Consider the following 16,553-nt stretch of genomic DNA (forward strand, 5'->3'; position numbering starts at 1 on the left):
TTTTTTTTTTCTTTTTGAGATGGAGTCTCGCTCTGTCGCCCAGGCTGGACTGCAGTGGCCGGATCTCAGCTCACTGCAAACTCTGCCTCCTGGGTTTACACCATTCTCCCGAGCAGCTGGGACTACAGGCGCCCGCCACCTTGCCCGGCTAGTTTTTTGTATTTTTTAGTAGAGATGGGGTTTCACCGGGTTAGCCAGGATGGTCTCGATCTCCTGACCTCGTGATCCGCCTGTCTCGGCCTCCCAAAGTGCTGGGATTACAGGCTTGAGCCACCATGCCCGGCAAGGAGTTCATTTTCTTAAGGTTCTGACCCTCATGGGTGGCAAATCTGGACCCCTTTCCAAGAGTACTGCTCTTTACTCCTCAGCCCATCCATGTCCTGCCCTGGGGCCCTGCAGGCTGATGGGGAGTCCTCTGAGTGCCTCTGGCCCATGGGGAGCCCCTCCCGGGATGGCGCCTTCAGCAGCTTCCCTCACTAGGCCTCTCACTTAGCAGTCCTTGAGCGCTCACTGACTTTTCCATGATCTCCTTGTGGTGTCTGATTCTTTTTCTTTGCTGCATCTTCTCTCATTGTTCTGCTCCTGTGAGCCAGCTCACCTCTCCTGGCAGCAACCCACAGTGGCTCTGCACCCTACCTGTGCAGCCACCTGGTCGGACCCACCTGGAAAGCCTTCTGCCCCAGCGTCAGCCCTGCCCAGCCCAGCCTTGCCTACCAGCAGGAACTGGACAGAAAACATGAGCCAGCTGGTTCAGGGCAATGCAGGTGAAATAGCTGTGGCATTCTGTGACACTCAGGGCCGGCAACTAAAGTCAGGGGCTAGAGGTCACTGTGGGCACAAAGGATTGCACAGTTCTGACACGGTCATTAGAGACCACAGGCAGAGCTGGGCTCTGAGGGAGCCACAGTTGACAGGGAGGATTGCAAATGCCTGGGCAAACAGGTCTGCCATGGAGAATATAAGAGGAGAAGCTGTTTGTTTTGCCTCCTGTTACATATTACCTTCCGGGTAGAGGTTCTTGGAACCCAGGCCAGAGGTTTACAGGTGGACCCTGCCCCTGCTGGGGGATGGAATCGCCTCAGGCCCTAGGAAAGGCCTCTTCAGAAGCCACTGGGGAGGGAGGATGAAGGACTCAGAACCTTGATTTCTGAGGGGCCCAGAGAACTGCAGGAATAGTCCCCACGCTGAGGCCACCCCCTGCTTCCTGGAGAGGGTGCCATACTAGCTAGCCACCAGTGAAGCTTTCAAAATGAAATTTAAAGCAATATCCTGTTTTGTTCCAAGCCATGGACTGGCCTCTGCTCCTTACCCCCAATAGGAGGCTGGTCCCTAGGTCCACAGAGAAACTTACATCATCAACAAGGCTAAAAGACAAGCAACGGCCTAGATTTATAAATTTCATTTTATATATAAGAGACAAAGGATTAATATTTAGCCTGTGTTTTAAAAAACACAAATCAATAAGGACAAATAATCTCACACAATAAATGGGCGATGAATAGGAACAGAATAGACACAGAAGTCATTACCAATATATATTTTAAAAGATGCCCAATCTCACTGGTAATTAGGGAAGTATAAATTAAAACCACAGTGAGATACTCTTTCACCCCCACCAGAGTGGCAAACTCTTTTCCTTAGCAACAGTGTCTATGCTGCCCAGGCTGGCCTCTAACTCCTGGCCTCAAGTAATCCTTCCACCTCAGCTTCCAAAGTAGTTAGGACTACAGGGTCGTGCCACTGAGCCCAGCAGCAGATACTTTACAGTCCAGCAATACTAAATATTTGCAAGGATGTGGGAAAATAGCAAAACTTGGTTGCTGTTGGTGGTCACAGTAGCACAATCTCGCCAGGGCAATACCTAAAAAAGCTGAAAATGTCAACTCTTCAGCACAGCAATTTCACTGCTAGAGATATAGTCATAGGATGGACTGCTATACAGCTGGTAAAACTAATAACTTAGATCTTGAACTTGCTACTCACTAAGTACTATAATGAATCCACACAAATGAAGTGATGTGTAGATACTGTATTAGGTATTGTAAGTAGTCTAGAGATTATCTAAAGTACATGGGAGGATGCATATAGGTTATATGAAAATACGACACCATTTTATACCACAGGCTTGAGCATCCAAGGATTTTGGTATACAAGGGAGGTCCTGCAACCAGCCCCCCATAGATACTAGAGGGCAACTGTACTACTTATGGACTCAGAGATGTGCTAAAAGTATAAAATGTGCTTCAGCACAACATATATTAAATTTATGATGGTGGCTCTCTGCTGGGGGTTGGCTAGAGGAGGGACAGAAAAGGGACTTCAACTTGATCTGTAGTGTTTTATTTCATTTATAATTTTCTGAAAACAAGAAAGGTTAAATTTTTAGTCTGTGCCAGCCACACAGGTGTTTGTTATTTTTCCATGCAATTGTGTTTCAATTTTTTTTCCACAGGAAAGTTTTAAGAGGGAAAATACAAGGGACTTGATGATCTCCTAAGAGGGCTGTCTACAACATCCAAAAGATGAAGCAACTTCCTGGCATGGGTGGGAGACCCACGGCACCTGTCATGTAAAGGGTCAAGGTCAAGAACAACTTTTTTTTTTTTAAGACAGGGTCTCGCTCTATTGCCCAGGCTGGAGTGCAATGGCATGATTATGACCCATTGCAGCCTGAAACTTCTAGGCTCAAGTGATCATCCTGTCTCAGCCTCCTGTAGCTAGGACTACAGGCAGGAGTCACATGCTTAGCTGGGTTTTTTATTTATTTATGTATTTTGTAGAGACAGGGTCTTGCTGTGTTGCCCAGGCTGGTCTCAAACTCCTGGCCTCAAGCAACCCTCCCACTCCAGCCTCCTAAAGTGCAGCGATTACAGGCATAAGCCACTGTGCCCAGCCAAGACCAACATTTATGCAATAAGCAAGAGCCCTGATCTGTCCATGACATTCACATGCTGTACTCATAGCAAAGCCTCAGTCCTCATTCAACACATTCACTCTTGTGTTCTAGCTCATTTGTCCAATGTATCTCCTAGCTCATGGCAGTTGAAAGGTAGGCTCTCCCTTCCCATCTCCCTTGCACACCACCCAAAGTTTTATGATCTCACTCTTCTAGTCCATGTGCCACTCGCCAAGCCACGTGCCATGGGGCTGCATCCTCCTGGGGGGCTCCTTTCCCTAATTTGCACAGACACTAGGCTAGTGGTTGACCTTCCAGTGGTCGTTGATATGGGAGTAGAGATGGCCAATGCTTGTGCAGGAGGGACAACCCTGAACTGCTGAGTCTGAACCTGTAATAGTTGTTTTATCCTGAAATAAAATTATAATTTTTATGTACCTGAATAAATAGGTGATATATTTATACTAGTTACAATGTGCAACTATTGTTCAAGATGAAGGTGCTGTTGTGACAAACAAAATCCCCAAAAGAGCACTACTAAATGGTCATTTTCTTAATTGATGGCCATTTTAATGCATGCTGGCCATTAAAAGCACAAGAGCCTCAGGAAAAAAAAAAAGAACTGGCTGGGCATGGTGGCTCACACCTGTAATCCCAGCACTTTGGGAGGCCGAGGCGGGTGGATCACCTCAGGTCAGGAGTTCGAGACCAGCCTCGCCAACACGGTGAAACCCTATCTCTACTAAAAATACAAAAAATAGCTGGGTGGGGTGGCACACGCCTGTAATCCCAGCTACTCAGGAGGCTGAGGCAGGAAAATTTACTTGAAATCGGGAGGTGGAGGTTGCGGTGATCCGAGATTGCACCATTGCACTCCAGCCTGGGCAACAAGAGTGAAACTCTGTCACAGGAAAACAACAACAACAGCAACAAAAACTAACTTTGACTAAGTCTCACACTCTATATAAGTAAAAATAAAATGAATCACAGACTTAAGTGTAAAATGTAAAACTTAAAACATTTATAAAATCTTCTGGATCTAGAGCTAGGCAAAAAGTTATTAGACTTAACACCAAAAGCATGATCCATTAAAAACAAACAAAAAAACTCACTGAGAGCTGGGTGCAGTGGCATGCACCTGTAGTCCCAGCTACTTGGGAGGCTGAGGCAGGAGAATTGCTTGAACCCATGAGTTGGAGACCAGCCTGGGCAACATAATGAGACCCCACCTAAAAAAAAAAAACTCACTAAACTAGACTTTATAAACTAGACTTTATAAACATTTTTTTAAAGTTGCTCTGGGCGTAGTGGCTCACATCTGCAAAGTAATCTCAGCACTTTGGTAGACTGAGGTGGGAAAATCACTTGAGCACAGAAGTTGGAGACCAGTCTAGGCAACACAGTGCAATCCCATCTCTATGAAAAAATTTTAAAATTAGCTGGGCTTTGTGGCGTGTACCCATATTCCCAGCTACTTGGAAGGCTGAGGCAGGAGGATCACTTGAGCCTGGGAGGTTGAGGCTGCACTGAGCCGTGGTTGTACCACTGTGCTCCAGCTGGGGTGACAGAGTGAGGCCTTTCTCAAAAAATTAAAAAAAAAAAAAATTGCTCTGCAAAAGACCCTTTTGAGGATGAAAAACAGCTACAAAGTGGGAAAAAATATTTGTAAGCCATATGTCTGACAAAGGAATAGTACTAGCTAGAATACATACAGAACTCTGAAACATTGAGCTATTTAGTATATAAAACTCACTTTTGTGAGTTTTTGTCAAGGTTAATGAGCTGTTCCTCCCAAAAGCACTTCTTGGCTTCTGAGCAAAAAAAGCCACCACAGGCCGGGTGCGGTGGCTCATGCCTGTAATCCCAGCACTTTGGGAGGCTGAGGCAGGCAAATCACCTGAGGTTGGGAGTTCAAGACCAGCCTGACCAACACGGAGAAACCCCATCTCTACAAAAATCCAGAATAAGCCAAGTGTGGTGGCACATGCCTGTAATTCCAGCTAATCGGGAGGCTGAGGCAGGAGAATCGCTTGAACGTGGGAGGCGGAGGTTGTGGTGAGCCAAGATTGAGCCATTGTACTCCAGCCTGGGCAACAAGAGCGAAACTCCGTCTTAAAAAAAAAAAAAAAAAAGCCAGACCCAAAAGTATGTAGAATACATACTCTAGAATTCAAGAACAGACAAAATTAATCCATGGAGACAAATCAGAGCAGCAGTTGTCTCTGGCTGGGGAAGGGAATTGATCGGAAAGGGGTACAAGAGAAATTTCTAGAACAGCATGGTCTATATGGTAGCCCTAGTCACATGTGGCTATGGGGCACTTTAAATGTGGTTAGTCTGAATTAAGCTGTGTTGTATGCATTAAATACACATTCGACTTGGAAGACTTTATGAAAAAAATGTAAAATATCTCATTAGTAATTTTCAAAGGTTGATTACATGTTGAAATAATTTTGGCTGCACTAGGCTAAAAAGTGTATATCATTAAAATTAACGTATCCAGCCAGGCATGGTGGCTCACACCTGTAATCCTAGCACTTTAGGAGACTGAGATGGGAAGATCGCTTGAATCTAGGAGCTCAAGACCAGCCTGGGCAACATAGTGAGACCTCATCTCTATAAAAAAATTTAAAAATAAATAAAATAAGTAAAATTAATATTTCCTATTTCTCTTCACTTTTTAAAGAAGGAAAACTGTAAAATTACATATGTGGCTCACATGATATTTCTACTGAACAGCCCTGTTTGGGAGTAATGAACAAATTCTGTATCTTGGGATATTGAGCAATAGGTAGATATATTTGTTCAAATTCATCAAACTGTACGCTTAAGATCTGTGCAGCTCCACTGCACTCCAGCCTGGGCAACAAGAGTGAAACTCCGTCTCAAGAAAAGAAAAAAAGAAAAGAAAAGAAAAAAAAAAGAAAAAAAAAAGATCTGTGCGGTTCACTGTATGTAATTATACCATAAAGCCCCATGACCTTTCTACCACTCAACATAACCTCCCTGTTATGTGACCTACGAAAAACACCGACTACAAAGAACAAACTACAAACGACTACAAAGAGTAGTAAGGGCTACAGTAAAAAAAAATTTTTTTTTTTTTTTTTCTTTTTGAGATGGAGTTTGGCTCTTTCGCCCAGGCTGGCGTGAAGTGGTGCTATCTTGGCTTACTGCAACCTCCACCCGCTAGGTTCAAGAGATTCTCCTGCCTCAGCCTCCTGAGTAGCGAGGACTACAGGTGTACACCACCACGCCCAGCTAATTTTGTATTTTTAGTAGAGCTGGGTTTTCATCATGTTGGTCAGGCTGGTCTTGAACTCCTGACCTGAGGTGATCCACCCGCCTCGGCCTCCCAAAGTGCTGGGATTATGGGCATGAGCTACCATACCCAGCCCAGTAATGATTTTGAACAAGATACTCTATATTGGTGGAAGCTTCCATTCTCAGCATCTTGTTTTGTTGTTGTTATTATTATTATTATTATTTGAGACATGCTGTCACTCTGTCACCCAGGCTAGAGTGTGGTGGCATGATCACGGCTCACTGCAGCCTTGACCTCCTGGGCTCAAGCGATCCTCCTGCCTCAGCCTCCCAGGAAGCTGGAACCACAGGCGCATGTCACCACACCCAACTAATTTGTAAAAAGTATTAGCTATAGAGATGGGGTCTCCCTATGTTGCCCAGGCTGGTCTCAAACTTCTGGGCTCAAGTGATCCTCTCACCTCAGCCTCCCAAAGTGCTGAGTTATAGGTGTGAACCACTGTGCCTGGCCCATTTTCAGCATCTTGAATGGAACCACTGGTGTCTGTAAGTACGTACAGAAAATACATAAGAAGTGATAATCTGGGTTCCGAAAACTCTAAGAAGACATAGAAGGGCCAGTGCGGTAGGTCACACCTGTAATCCCAGCACTTTGGGAGGCTGAGGCGGGAGGATCGCTGGAGCCCAGAAGTTTGAGACCAACTGGGGCAACAAAGTGGAAATCTGTCTCTACCAAAACAAAATACAAAACATTTAGCCAGGCATGGTGGTGCACACCTGTAATCCCAGCTATTTGGGAGGCAGAGGTGGGCACATCACCTGAGACTGGGAGGTCAAGGCTGCAGTAAGCCGTGATCACGCCACTGCACTCCAGCTCAGGCAACAGAGTAGCCTGAAATACTTGGAGTCAGGAGGCATTCACGCTGCAGGGTTTTTTTTGGAATAGTTGGACAAAGACCCCAGGAGAAGAGTGCCCAGGAGTCAGGGATGGGGGCTGAGTCAAGACACTTTTCCCTTGATAGGATTACTAAAATACATACAAGGCTAGATCTTAGTTTTCTAGGAAGAAAACCTTTGAGGTAGCCGGGTGCACATGGTGGTTTGTGTGTAATCCCAGCTACTCAGGAGGCTGAGGAAGGAGGATTGTTTGAGTCCAGCAATCCCAGGATTTTAGGAGGCCAAGGCAGGCGGATCATGAGGTCAGGAGTTTGAGGCCAGCCTGGCCAACATAGTGAAACCCTGTCTCTACTAAAAATGAAAAAAATTAGCAGGGCATGGTGGCGGGTGCCTGTAATCCCAACTACTTGGGAGGCTGAGGCAGAATTGCTGAATCCAGGAGGCAGAGGTTGCAGTGAGCCCAGATAGTGCCACTGTACTCCAGCCTGGTGATAGTGGGAGACTCCGTCTCAAAAAGAAAAATAAAAAGAAAAACATATTTAAGTGTGTGTGTGTGTGTGTGTGTGTGTGTGTATAAAAAACAAAACTTGATGCTTCTCTTTGAACAGGGACTACAGAATTACAGAATGTCAGAAGGTTAAGAAGGCTGCATACTCAGAGTTCATAAGAGACCAAGTGAAATTTCACACACATATGAAGGCTGTATACTTCAAATCACAGCCTTATTGGTTTTAGGGATCAGGCTCAAACTCCAGACCATTTAGGAATCACAGAATGTTCTCCGAAAGGTAGAGCACATCTTGTCCAAACAGCCTATTTTACAAACAAACTAAGGTCTGCAGAGATTGAGTAACTTGCCTAAAGCCACACTAAGTTAGCAGAGGAAGGGTTGGGATTTGCTTTCCTGTCAACTAACTCCCACATGGAGGAATACATGCATGCCGCTGAGTTTAGAAAGCATGATTTGTAAGCTAGAAATACAACATGTTAGTTCTAAAGGGAGAGGCACTGGCAGAATTGTTCCTACCCTTCATTATTAGGACACTCCCATGGCAAGGCCAACCTAGAAGATGAAATTACAGCCTGCATGTTGGCCTGTTGAATGTATGACCAGTTTTATTTCCATCCTCAGCATAAGCTCAGGCCTGTCCACTCATCTCCAGCAGCCCCACCTTTGCTTAGGCAGTTTCCCCTGCGGGAACCTTCTCCCTCCTACTCCCCAGACACAGTTACTATACTGTGGGCCTTGGGGTCACTGTAAGAATGGACCAAGCTATCATTACACAAGCATTCCTGTAAAATAGCTCACCCCTAGGACAGGTTGCTCACTGACCCATGCGATGGGTTGAACATGTCCTTGGCATCAAACTGTGTGTTAAGCATTTTCTTATGGGACCTCATTTAACCCTGACAACACACTATTTATACATAAGAAAAGTCAAGGCCAGGCATGGTGGCTCATGCCTGTCATCCCAGCACTTTGGGAGGCTGAGGCAGGCAGGTAACTTGAACTCAGGAGTTCAAGACCAGCCTGGGCAACATGGCAAAACAACATCTCTACAAAAAAATTCAAAAATTAGCTGGGCGTAGTGATGCAGGCCTGAAGTCCCAGCTACTGGGGAGGCTGAGATAGGAGGATCACTCAAGAGTTTGAGGCTGTAGTGAGCTGTAATCGTGCCACTGCACTCAGCCTAGATGACAGAGCGAGATCTTGTCTCCACTAAAAAGAGAAAGAAAAAAAAAAGTCAAGCTCAGCTTAAGTAAAAAAACCTACTCAGCTAGAAAGTGGTTCATTTGAATCAAGATCTGCCTGGATCCAAAGTTTCATCTGTAGATTGAAGTAAAATAGAGGCCGGGATCAGCAGCTCACCTCTATAATCCCAGCACTTGAGGCCAAGGCAGGAGCATGGCTTGAGGCAGGGGTTTGAGACCAACCTGGGCAACACTTCATAACCCCATCTCTACAAAAAGTTTAAAAATGATCTGGGTATGGTGGCACTCGCCTGCAGTCCTAGCTACTTGGGAGGCTGGGATGGGAGGATCGCTTGAGCGCAGAAGTTTGAGATTATAGTGCGCTATGATCGTTCATAACGATTGAAGCACAAGTGAGATTTCACGGAAGTACAAAGGCTTCAAGTTGCAGACCTATCCTTTCAGGAATCAGGCTCTAACCCCAGGCTCTTTGGGAAGTCTCCCGCCTCCTATTTCCACAAACCAGATTCCTCCTGCTTTGATTGACATCTTTAATGGTACTGCAAACTTTCTGCATTGAATCAGTGTGTCTATGGTCTTCCCCTGTAGACTCCTTCTAGAAAAATAACTCTGTCCGTGAAAACAAACTCATTCATCTTTTTATTACCTTTACATGCTTCACAGTAGACTGCAGCGAATGTACAGCATTCAAGGTAGAGGAGGGTAACTAAAACAGATGTGTACCATTCACTGATTCCAACAGCCAAGTTCATAGTTATTTTCTACTGTTACATTTAGACTGGAGGATCCCCAGTGGAATGCATAGGGATATCGTCACAAAATCATTCGTAAATCATGTTTTGGAAATTATGGGAAGAGTCTATTTCTTGTACCTATTTATGGTTACCACCCAAAACACTTCCAGGCTTAACACAAGGCACTCATATAGAAACAGCATTTTGTAGTTTTCCATGTGTGTGTAAATCGTTGGTCACAAGAACAGAAAAATAGCTCAGCAGCTGTCTGAGCTATGGGATGTACGCAAAATGTATCAAGCCCAGAGAGACCTGAGTGTGGGACTTCAGTCATGCTCTCCCTTTCCCAGGGAAACTTGTTTAAAGGCGTTTTGCTCCTTACTAACTGCTTCACCCATTACTTTCTTTTTTCTTTTTTTTTTTTTTTTGAGACGGAGTCTCACTGTGTCTCCCAGGCTGGAGTGTAGTGGCGTGATCTCGGCGGCTCACTGCAAGCTCCGCCTCCCGGGTTCACGCCATTCTCCCGCCTCAGCCTCCCAAGTAGCTGGGACTACAGGCGCCCGCCACCACGCCCGGCTAGTTTTTTTTTGTATTTTTAGTAGAGACGGGGTTTCACCATGTTAGCCAGGATGGTCTCGATCTCCTGACCTCGTGATCCACCCGCCTTGGCCTCCCAAAGTGCTGGGATTACAGGCTTGAGCCACCGCGCCCGGCCATTACTTTCAGGTTTACAAAATTTGTGATACAAAGAACAAGGTATAACAAATCAATAGCTTAAATCATTTTAATGTACATTCTTGGTAAATCACTTAGGAACTGTCTCTTCTTTTCATTTATTTATGTATTTATTTAGAGACAGAGTCTCACTCTGTCGCCCAGGCTGGAGTGCAGTGGTGCGATCTCGGCTCACTGCAACCTTCTCCTCCCGGGTTCAAGTGATTCTCCTGCCTCAGCCTCCCGAGTAGCTGAAACTACAGGCACCCGCCACCACACCCAGCTAATTTTTGTATTTTTAGTAGAGACAGGGTTTCACCATATTGGCCAGGCTGGTCTCGAACTCCTGACCTTGTGATCTGCCCGCCTCGGCCTCCCAAAGTGCCAGGATTACAGGCGTGAGCCACTGCGCCCAGCCTTCTTTTCTTTTAAAAACCCACTTGTAACTGCTGCGCATCGGAGCATATATTCAGGGCAACTTGAGTCTATGCTCCTGGGTTGCAGTCTGAAAACTTGCCCCAAATAAACTCTCTACTTATATTACTTTTGCCTCGGTTTTTTGCCTTAGGTCTACGGTCTTATATGATCATAGCCATCCCCATGGAAAGTGGTCCACAAAGCCCACTTACTCCTCTGTCCCTACCATCAGCCCCAAGTCACTGGATCCCTAGCTCTGAGCACCACACCCAATTCTGAGAGGCTTTAGCCACTGATCCCTCTGTCTTCCCAGCTCTGAGTGTTCCCAACACCCTGAATGCAGCTGCCTCATAGACAGCCCCAGGCCAGCTTTAGGAGAGGTCTGGAGGAAGGCTGCTCAGTCCAGGTTTCTCCTTGAATTCCTTCCTTGGAGGTTCGCTGAAGCCCCAGACTAAGCCATCCACCTTCCTTGGGAAAGGAGGCATGTGGACAGGGGGAAGGAGTTGGTCGTGAGGAGTTCTGGAAAGCAAAGGACGCCTTTTTCTTTCCTTCTGGGGAGAAAGACTCTGGGCTGGGCGCGGGGGCTCACACCTGTAATCCCAGCACTTTGGGAGGCTGAGGCAGGTGGATTATTTGAGGTCAGGAGTTTGAGACCAGTCTGACCAACATAGTGAAACTCCTAAAAATACAATCTCTACTAAAAATACAAAAGTAGCTGGGCAGGTGGTGTACACCTGTAATCCCAGCTACCTGGGAGGATGAGGCAGGATAATTGCTTGAACCCAGGAGGTGGAAGTTACAGTGACCTAAGATCACGCCATTGCACTCCAGCCTGAGGCAATAAGAGCGAGATTCCACCTCAAAAAAAAAAAAAAAAAAAGAAAGAAAAGAAAAAGACTCTGGACAGCTCTGCCTCAAATGGAGAGGAGGACGTCCAGCAGACCCAAGGACTAGACATGTAGCTGGGCGGAAGTCACCATCTTGGTAATCAGATGAAATAATTGAAATAATTGGGTTCCAGAAAGGAGAAATAATTGGGTTCCAGAAAGAGGCCACCAAGGAGGGGATCCTCTCCTACTTTCAAATCAGTCAGAATTCCCACCCAGGCACCAGCAAGGGTTTCCAGGGACCAGCCCTGCCTTAAAGGAAAGGCTGAGAAGAAGAGCAAGCTTTTTCTGTTCATTGGCCCAACAACACATCAAGTAGGTAGTAAGAGTGATGAGCTAACCAGTTCAGAGGGTAGGTAACATGCCCGAGGTCATACAACCAACAGGGAGAGGAGCCAGGGCTGTCATCCAGGACAGTATAACTTCAAAGTCCTTGCTCTTTTCTATCAGGCAAAACCAGGATCTGATAAGTAGTAGGCTGGGTATTGGGCATCAGGAAAGCAGGCTGTGTGTGAGCAGATTGGAGAAAACAGAGGACAAAAGTCCAAGTGCGTTCCTCGCCATGGCACTTGCAACACTAAATTGTGCTCAACTTGATTTATTTCTCCTCCCACGAGGCTGCAAGTTCCTGGCAGGGTGAGGACTGAGTTTTGTGGCCTCTATATCCATAGCACGTGCTAGGCACTTGACACAGAATCTGTTCTCAGGAATGTTTGCTGATGGTTTCAGCCCTGAGGCTTCTTTTTTTATTTTTATTTTATTTTTATTTTTTTGAGATGAAGTCTTTCTCTGTCACCCAGACTGGAGTGCAGTGGTGCAACCTCCACTTCCCAGGTTCAAGCGATTCTCTTGCCTCAGCCTCCCAAGTAGCTGGGATTACAGGCATGCACCACCACATCTGGCTTTTTTTTTTTTTTTTTTGAGACGGAGTTTCGCTCTTGTTGCCCAGGCTGGAGTGCAATGGCATGATCTCAGCCCACTGCAACCTCCACCTCCCAAGTTCAAGTGATTCTCCTGCCTCAGCCTCCCTAGTAGCTGGAATTACAGGCATGTGCCACCGTGCCCAGCCAATTTTGTATTTTTAGTAGAGATGGGGTTTCTCCGTGTTGGCCAGGCTGGTCTAACTCCTGACCTCAAGTGATCCACCCACCTTAGCCTCCCAAAGTGCTGAGATTACAGGCCTAAGCCACCATGATTGGCCTTTATTTTATTTATTTTTTATTTTTTTGACATGGAGTCTCGCTCTGTCACCCAGGCTGGAGTGCAGTGGTGCAGTCTTGGCTCACTGCAATCGCCGCCTCCCAGGTTGGAGCAATTCTCTTGCCTCAGACACCCTAGTAGCTGGTATTACAGGCCACGCCTGGCTGATTTTTGTATTTTTAGTAGAAACGGGGTTTTACCATGTTGGCCAAACCGGTCTCCTGACTTCAAGTGACCCGCCCACCTGGGCCTCCCAAAGTGCTGGGATTACAGGCATGAGCCACCCACGCAGCCTTTATTTTTATTTTTTGAGTCTAGGTTTTGCTCTGCTGCCCAGGCTAGAGTGCAGTGGCATGATCATGGCTCAATGCAGCCTTGAACTCCTGGGCTCAAGTGATCCTACCACCTCTGCTTTTCAAAGTGCTGAGATTACAGGCATAAACCACCATGCCCAGCCTGAGCTCTGAGGCTTCTGAATTGGAAAGTAGGAGAGAAATCAGGTAAAACCACCACAGTTAGCCAATAAGGGTGCAAGCACAAGGGAGTGGAAGGGGCAGAAAGGAGGTAGGCCAAACACTCAGAAAATCATCTCTCTGGATAAACGAGTCTCCTCCTGACACAGCAATAAGAATTTCTCTGAAGCTTGGTGCTCTCAGAGGCCCCAGGGCTGTAGCAGGTAAGTGACCTATTTTGTTTATAGACAAAAAAGTCAAAGGTCAGGAATGTTGCCATGTGGCCTGATTTATTATTTGTTTATTTATTACTTTGTTTGTTTTGTATTAGGCAGCCTCCTGAGCCAGAGTAGGCTGAGAGACTCCCCTTTGGTCTGATTTAGTATGATAAAATATGCACACGTTGGGGAGTAACTTTCCTTAGAGTCCTCCCAGCCTGAGGGGGCACCCATGAGTCCAGAAGAGAGGCTTAAGAGACTAGGGGGTCAGGGGAGGGCTGAACTTGTCTAGGGAGACCCTGGGAAGTAGTGAGTGACTTCCCAGTGTTACTGGGAAGAGGACCCCACTGTCCTCATCTCAGTCCCATCTACTGACCAGCCTTGATCCACTTAGTTTTCTCAGCAAATTAGGCAGAGTGATGTTAAGGCGTTGCATGCTTTCTAGCATTCAGGAATCAGCAAGTTCAAAAACTGTGATCTCGGAGTTCCAGCGAAAAAGGAGTCTGCATGTCCCTCCAACTCTTCCTGCTTAGCCTTTTTAAAAACAAAAACAAATCTAGTTCTCTGAGACACAGCTTTGTTCTGACTTCTCCTTTTTCCACGTCCAGACCCACACCCCATCTGATGTTGTTGAAAGAGGTGTCCTGACCACTGACTTAGTATCTGGCCTAGTTGAGCGGTAGGACAGGCTCAGTGGTGCACAGGGCTCCCCAGTGGTGCTGCTGAAGCTAACAGCACTGATAGCATTGGTGGCAGCCTGCTCTCTGTGACTCAAGCACTTTCACATTTGCCATCTCACGGGGTCCTCCCAGGGACTGGTCACGCCGGAAGGCAGCTTTACTTACTGTGCTGCTACAGAGGCAGTGAAACTACCGGGAACTGAAATCCTCTGCCAGTTTCCATCCCACCCCTTGCACTGAGGACAGAAGAAAATAGGCCCAGGAGCAGGCAGCAAAGAATAAAAGCCATGTTAGTGAGCAGCTGATGAGGAGAGAGGAGACTGCTAAGTTTAGTGGCCTGGGTCGGGGAGAATGGGGCTGATCCCCAAGTTTGCCCATGCAGGGGTTCCAACTCAGAGGCAGTGGCCTGGGCGTACAGCCCAGGCCTTGGCCCTGGCCCCTCCCCATCGGAATATTCTCCTTAAAGCCCACACTCCTTGCCCTCTGTGCCCATAAAGGAGAAAGAATCGAGAGTCTTGGACCAGAACTCGAAGTCCCTGCAGCCACCAACCAAAGCCCCCTGCCAAGTCCACCAGGCCAAGCCAGCTTTTCCTATTGCCTAGGTGCTCGTAGGGGGCGGGTGAGGGGCGGGTACCTTCCCCCCGGTGCACTCGTCCAGAGGTGGGGCTTCCGAAGCTCGGCAGGACCTCCAAGTTCCTCTCCCAGGGAACTGCCCCGCCCCCTCTCTTCCCGCGGGGGATCAGTACCTGAGGAAGCGGACAGCCTGCAACCTCGCTTCCTGCCAACTCCGAGAGAGGGCTGCCCGGGCCCCCAGCACCCCCGGGCTCCCGGCGCACATTCTCCCCAGGCGCAGCATCCCGACGTAGGCTGCAGTGGCTCGCATCGCCCAGCGTCCCGGCCAGAGTAAACTTTTAAAGTGAGCCGGGGCGGGGCGGGCGCGGAGCAGGCGGGGAGGCGGGGAGGGTGGCCTCTGCCTATGGGGTGCGGCGGACTCGGTCTCGGCCGGCGGGGCGGGGCGAGGCGCGGCGGTGGCGACTTCGCGCGGGGCCACCTTCCCCGCGGACCCCGCGACCCTCCCCCTCCTACCCTCGAAGAATAGCCCTGGTTTCCTCTGGATCCGAAGGCCCCAGCTGCAGTCCGAGACAGATCTTCCTCGCGACCATTCTCAGGGGCCTGGATGTTAGAGGCGCAAACGTTTGTTGATTTTCCAGAGGGGCCAGATGGCAAGGTCAAGATCCGTCCATCCCCTGCCCCCTTTAGCGCTCGGGTCACGTGCTGGCCCCGCTGCTTGCAAGCCAGGGGCCAAAGGAGCAGGCGCGAAGCGCCCTTGAGGCATGCCAGCTGGAGCAGAGGGCCCGCAGGGGTGGGGAGGCAGCCGGGACAAAGGGTGTCACGGGTGAGCCCCCTGCGAGCCCGCTGGCGCCAGAGTCGTAGCTGAGGCCAGATGTCAGCTTCAGAAGGGACACCAGTTGTACCCCATCTCACACGAGGCATCCTCCCATCCCTCCTCTGCCGCCTCTGCCTTGACCTTCTTCACAGGGTTGGGGGCCGGGCACTGTAAGGTGGCCTCAGGGACTGGGACCTGTGTATTTCATCCTCCATCTGCCTGTCTTGGGGCCTGTGGCACAGTTCCCTGTGCTGCCCTAGGCGTGAATGGAAAGCAACCCTATGCCCCTCCTTAGGGTTCCTGAGTTCCAGGGGTGGGTGGGGTACTAAGACACGGGCGAGCTTCGGGACACAGAAGGTGATAATCCTGCTCTGCTCCTGGCTAGGAAAGGTGGCACTGGGCACCAAAGAGTAGCACAGTTTATGCCTGTTCCAGGTCCACACTGCCTCGGGCTAGCCATGACTCTTCCTCTAGAGAAGGAGCTGGAGAAGAACGAGGCAAAGGCCCTGGCAGTGTGACCTCCCCTCTCCCGACAGGAGGAGATGAAGTGAACTCTGCCAGGCAGAAGGGGTGGCTGAGAGTGGAGCCTGGCCTGAGGTGACGTTTGCCCTTATTTGGGAACTCTGGCTCCATTTTGGTCATGAGAAGGAGTCCACGCTGAGCCTCTTTATGATCTTGAGCGTGACCTCAAATCCTCCCTGGAACCCCGGTTCCTAGGGAGGGTCCACACACTTCAGTTTCTGTGGGGTTGGGGCAGGAAGAGACAGAGGAACAAAGAGATCACAGGAGGCTGGGCCTGCAAGGGTGTGCCTTCCTAATTAGACTAACTCTTTGATAGTGGACCAGGGAATGTGGAGGGCTGGGGCATTCACAAGTCTGGGGTCCCAGCCTTGACTGGCAGGCTCAGCCTCTAGCTTGCTTGGTGACCCTGGGTAAACCATTGTCCCTCTCTTGGCCTATGAAGTGAGGGGTAGGTACTGATCTTGTAGGTCCTTCCACTCTCCTGGCTAGTTTGAGGGTCAGTCCTCAGCAGGAGAGAAGTGAGTTCCTCCTTGAACTTTGCTCCAGCCTCGGCTTTTCAAGACACTGGGCTT

The 16,553-nt window shown here is 48.3% G+C and overlaps 1 protein-coding gene across 1 annotated transcript in view; it reads right to left on the reverse strand.

The window, feature by feature from the left end:
• The window catches only part of ACSF2 (acyl-CoA synthetase family member 2), a 47,947-nt gene extending 32,963 nt beyond the window's left edge, over window positions 1-14,984 (reverse strand). The window contains 3 exon segments of the mRNA XM_025361573.1: window positions 14,238-14,283; window positions 14,286-14,308; window positions 14,819-14,984. Coding sequence (XP_025217358.1) covers window positions 14,238-14,283; window positions 14,286-14,308; window positions 14,819-14,955 — 206 coding nt within the window. The 5' untranslated portion in view covers window positions 14,956-14,984.
• Between the last annotated feature and the right edge of the window lie 1,569 nt (window positions 14,985-16,553).

This window comes from Theropithecus gelada, chromosome 16 (assembly GCF_003255815.1).
Source record: "Theropithecus gelada isolate Dixy chromosome 16, Tgel_1.0, whole genome shotgun sequence".
In the NCBI taxonomy this organism is placed as follows: domain Eukaryota; kingdom Metazoa; phylum Chordata; class Mammalia; order Primates; family Cercopithecidae; genus Theropithecus; species Theropithecus gelada.